The 3,793-nt window shown below is 35.8% G+C and overlaps 1 protein-coding gene across 1 annotated transcript; it reads left to right on the top strand.

The window, feature by feature from the left end:
* The first annotated feature begins 395 nt into the window (after nucleotides 1-395).
* Nucleotides 396-3,574, top strand: LOC131162593 (uncharacterized). The gene is made up of 7 exons (XM_058119207.1): nucleotides 396-518; nucleotides 2,026-2,106; nucleotides 2,258-2,346; nucleotides 2,458-2,532; nucleotides 3,175-3,236; nucleotides 3,317-3,376; nucleotides 3,543-3,574. Exons 1-7 carry the CDS (start codon nucleotides 396-398, stop codon nucleotides 3,572-3,574), a joined length of 522 nt encoding a protein of 173 aa, XP_057975190.1.
* The last annotated feature ends 219 nt before the right edge of the window (nucleotides 3,575-3,793 follow it).

Genomic DNA, 3,793 nt, shown 5'->3' with positions numbered 1-3,793 from the left:
TTTTGTAAACAGCGCACTAAAATTAATATAAAAATCATAATGCCTATTAAAAAGCATTTGTAGGTTGAATGAAAGCCTTCAAAATTCATTAAAAATCATGTATTAATGGATTTCATGCTTATTTTTTAATTTTGGCATGGTTGTGCATGCGTGAAAAAAATTCACGACCGTTACGCCCGCTTCCCGTTACGTAACACCCGCGTCTCCTGCGACCCGCGACACCTGCGACCGTTTCGCGACGTTACCCGCGACCGCGATTTCGAACCATGCTTGAAATCCCTTTCTTCGCCGCATTGATTGTGATTTCTTTGTTTTCTCTGTCATTTATTATTATTTTTGATTTTGACTGTTGCGTAAACTTGATGAAATTTGATTCTTAGGGTGTGTGGTTGCAGATGGATCAGTATCAGAGAGTTGAGAAGCCGAGGCCCGAGACACCAATTAATGAGAATGAGATACGCATTACTACTCAGGGGCGCATGAGGAACTACATTACTTACGCCACCACGCTGCTGCAGGTCTGTCTCTGTCTGTGTGTCCCTGCCTCTATTGTGTATCGCTTTTAGATTTTAGATTATTTTGTGTTATGTGTTTGCATATTGGTAGATGTTTGGATTCTTTTGGTTTCGCTACCCCTGTTTAATACTCCACTGCTCGCAATTTTTTTGTTCTTATTTTAAAAAATAATAATTATTTTTACTATGATAGGTGTTTGCTCAGTAATGAAGACAAGCAGTGTATGCGGACATTTTAAGGATTCATACAATAGATGAAAATTAAATGTAAATTAAGGAAATCTTTTTTCTATTTGCAGTAGAAAGTAGTAGATTTAGTAATTAGATGATGGAGGTAATAATCTAATGGATTCCATTTTCATGTTCTCCACTTGGTCATTTGTTTTGTAATAGACACATTTTTGCTTTTAAGTTTATTCTTTATCATAAACATAAGAGCAAAATAATAGATTGGGGCTTGAAGGCAGTTTATTTTGTTTCACAGCAGAAATGGAAGAGATCAACTGTCTTTTCCCACTCTGTTCACTCTTTGATTGCTGTTCACATGCTGGCAGCTTCTTCTACAACCACTCTTGACGTTACTCTCCCTCTGTTGAGCTTCTCTGATGAGTCTGATCGAACCATCTCTCAAAAGACCTTTGTGCATGAGAAGTGCTAAAAGAGTTGAGAGATGATAACTGAACTGCTATAATTTGGGTCACGAGAGATTTCATTGGACCTCCTATGCTCTCTCAAAGCAATGTGCTTTATTCCATTTTATTGGCTGGGAAGAAAACCAAGTGGTAGTTTTATTTGCTCGGAAAGATACATGGCTGTTGCTTTCCCATTTATGGGTAAAAACAGCTGGAGTTATGTGAAATCGAAGTGTTAGAATTTTATATAAATGATTCTATGATTTAGTAAAATTTTTATTGTTTGTAATATATAATTCATTTTTTAATATATTTTTAAAGATTAAAATTGAATTCCCAAAAGCTTAGGCCTCAACACCTTGAGGCTTATGCCTCACCTCTTATTGGATAAATTGCCTTGCCTTACACCTTTGCCTTTTAAAACACTGGCAGGAACTGATCTTACAAATATGTGAAATAGCACTCATTCTGGCTAGTCAGATTTTTAGCCAAGTCTAATGTCAAATAACAGGTGGGCAGGGTATTTGCAAACACTGTTATAATCTGCACTCAATATGTCTTTATCTGCATTTATATTGGTACACATACAGGTACAAATTTTTTAAAAAGAATTATTCTGATTTGATGAATGACATGGTTGATGTATGTCATTCTAGTGTGGTTAATCAGATGGCTAACTAGGTCGTACAATGGGATGCTTCATATGTTTTCTAGTCTTTAAAACATTGTCCCCTACTCTGCTACTTCTCTCTTGTTAATATTTTATTAATTTAGATAATTCAAATATGTTGTATCTTGATTTTTCTCAGTTTTTCATAAAACGCAACCTATTCAACCTTTTCCATTTTCCACCCTTCTCATTGATTATATTGCTGCAGGAGAAAGGATCTAATGAAATTGTTCTAAAAGCTATGGGCAGAGCAATCAACAAGACTGTGATGATTGCTGAACTGATTAAGGTAGTTTACTTGTTAGCTTTACCTTTTTATCTTCTTTTACAATTTGCAGTGGCCTTCGTTTAATTCTTCTCTCAAGTACGTAATTGGTTTCCGTAATGCTTATGCCTGTACACAAATGTGTGCTGTTGTTGTTATTGATTTCCACATTTAGAGAAGGATTGCTGGTCTCCATCAGAACACTTCAATTGGTTCGACTGATATAACTGATATGTGGGAGCCACTTGAAGAAGGCCTTCTTCTGTAAGAATTAAAGTATTTTCTGATGTTCATGTGTTTTTGTTTTTTAATAGTTCATGGTCTTGTTTTAATGTTTTATTGTTTTTTGTGTGGACGTATTCCTTTCTAATGCAGCTTGGAAACTACTCGCCATCTTTCTTTGATAATGATTACTTTGTCCAAGAAGGAGCTGGATACGTCGTCCACAGGGTAAAGTTAAATAACCTTTGTCTAGATTCTGGATGTTCTTTGCACTTTGTACATTGGAAATGCAAGTGTTGTGACTTTATGATTCTATGGCCTTAGCAGATACTAATGCTCTCTCTCTCTTTGCCTTTGTTTCCCTCTCTTTGTCCCTCCCTCTTCCTTTTTTGATTTGTGTTGCTGGGAGAAATTTTCTTTGGAGTAATTTTCTTATTTCTATATCTCTACATAATTCCATTACACAGTTGATCATATATGATTAGCTACACATAAAAAAATGCTAACTAAAAAGTGATTTTTGTTGTAATGCACTCTCATTTTAGGCATATGTGCTATTAGGCAACCATTTAAGAACCTATACTACTTGAAAGGCCGTGTTCTTAGAACTTTTTGACAGATATGAACTGAGCATTTCAAATATTTTCTATTGTAGCATTTTCATGGCTTGTGCATGCTGTAGTGCTTTCGAGCTATTTTGTACCTTGTTCATTTCTTGGTGTTTCTGTATGTTCGCAATCCTTATAATTTTTTTAGTAGTAATCTTTTTGGAAAGCCGGGGAAGCAACAGAATAATGTGTTTCCTAACCACTAGGGCTACATATGACTTGTTAATAACCTTACTGTTGTAGTGTCTCTGCTCTGTTGTAGGTATCAACCACCAATTCTGGCTGATCAAGTTAAACCATTGACTGAATATGACTATGAAGGAGGTAAGTTGCAATATGTTACCTGTTAATGATTTGAACTGTTTTAAGCATACTAATAATGTATCTTGCTCGTGTGGTATCAGAGGGCTCTCCGGGCAGACGAGGTAGAGAATGTGGTAGTCGAGGAAGAGGTAGAGTCAGAGGTAATATGAATTGCTTTGGGAGTATTTTTACATACTTTAGTCCTGTTGTGTTGTGCACCAAGTTCTTTAGAACTCTGTAACATCCTTAAGCATAGTGAGGGTTGCTGAGTCGCTAACAAACTGTCTGACGGTAGTTTTCTGTGTTTAAGTTTTTGATGTGCTGCAGTGGATTTAGTGAAAAAACGAAGAGTCTCATGATGGAAAAGATTTTAAAAGCTCATTAAATTCTTTTTAGGTCTAAGTAATATTTTTTCTTTCATGTGATATTGGGCCTTCTAATTGTCGATTTTTTTTTGACAACTATAGTGCGACTAAGATCATAGTAAGGGTATCAAGCGGTTTCTGATCCTGGGTACCTATGTGCAAATGAGCCTAAAAAATTAGGAAAAAAAAGGAAGAATTCTTTAAACAAGCTCC

This window comes from Malania oleifera, chromosome 8 (genome assembly GCF_029873635.1).
Source record: "Malania oleifera isolate guangnan ecotype guangnan chromosome 8, ASM2987363v1, whole genome shotgun sequence".
In the NCBI taxonomy this organism is placed as follows: Eukaryota; Viridiplantae; Streptophyta; class Magnoliopsida; order Santalales; family Ximeniaceae; genus Malania; species Malania oleifera.
This window is presented reverse-complemented; position numbering and strand designations above follow the sequence as displayed.

Bases quoted from the DNA above. Each gene is read 5' to 3' on its own strand.
- LOC131162593 (XM_058119207.1), top strand. From the start codon at position 396: ATGGATCAGTATCAGAGAGTTGAGAAGCCGAGGCCCGAGACACCAATT. The intron at 2,347-2,457 runs GTAAGAATTAAA...TTTCTAATGCAG, and splicing joins CTTGAAGAAGGCCTTCTTCT to CTTGGAAACTACTCGCCATC. The intron at 3,377-3,542 runs GTAATATGAATT...GATGTGCTGCAG, and splicing joins AGGAAGAGGTAGAGTCAGAG to TGGATTTAGTGAAAAAACGA.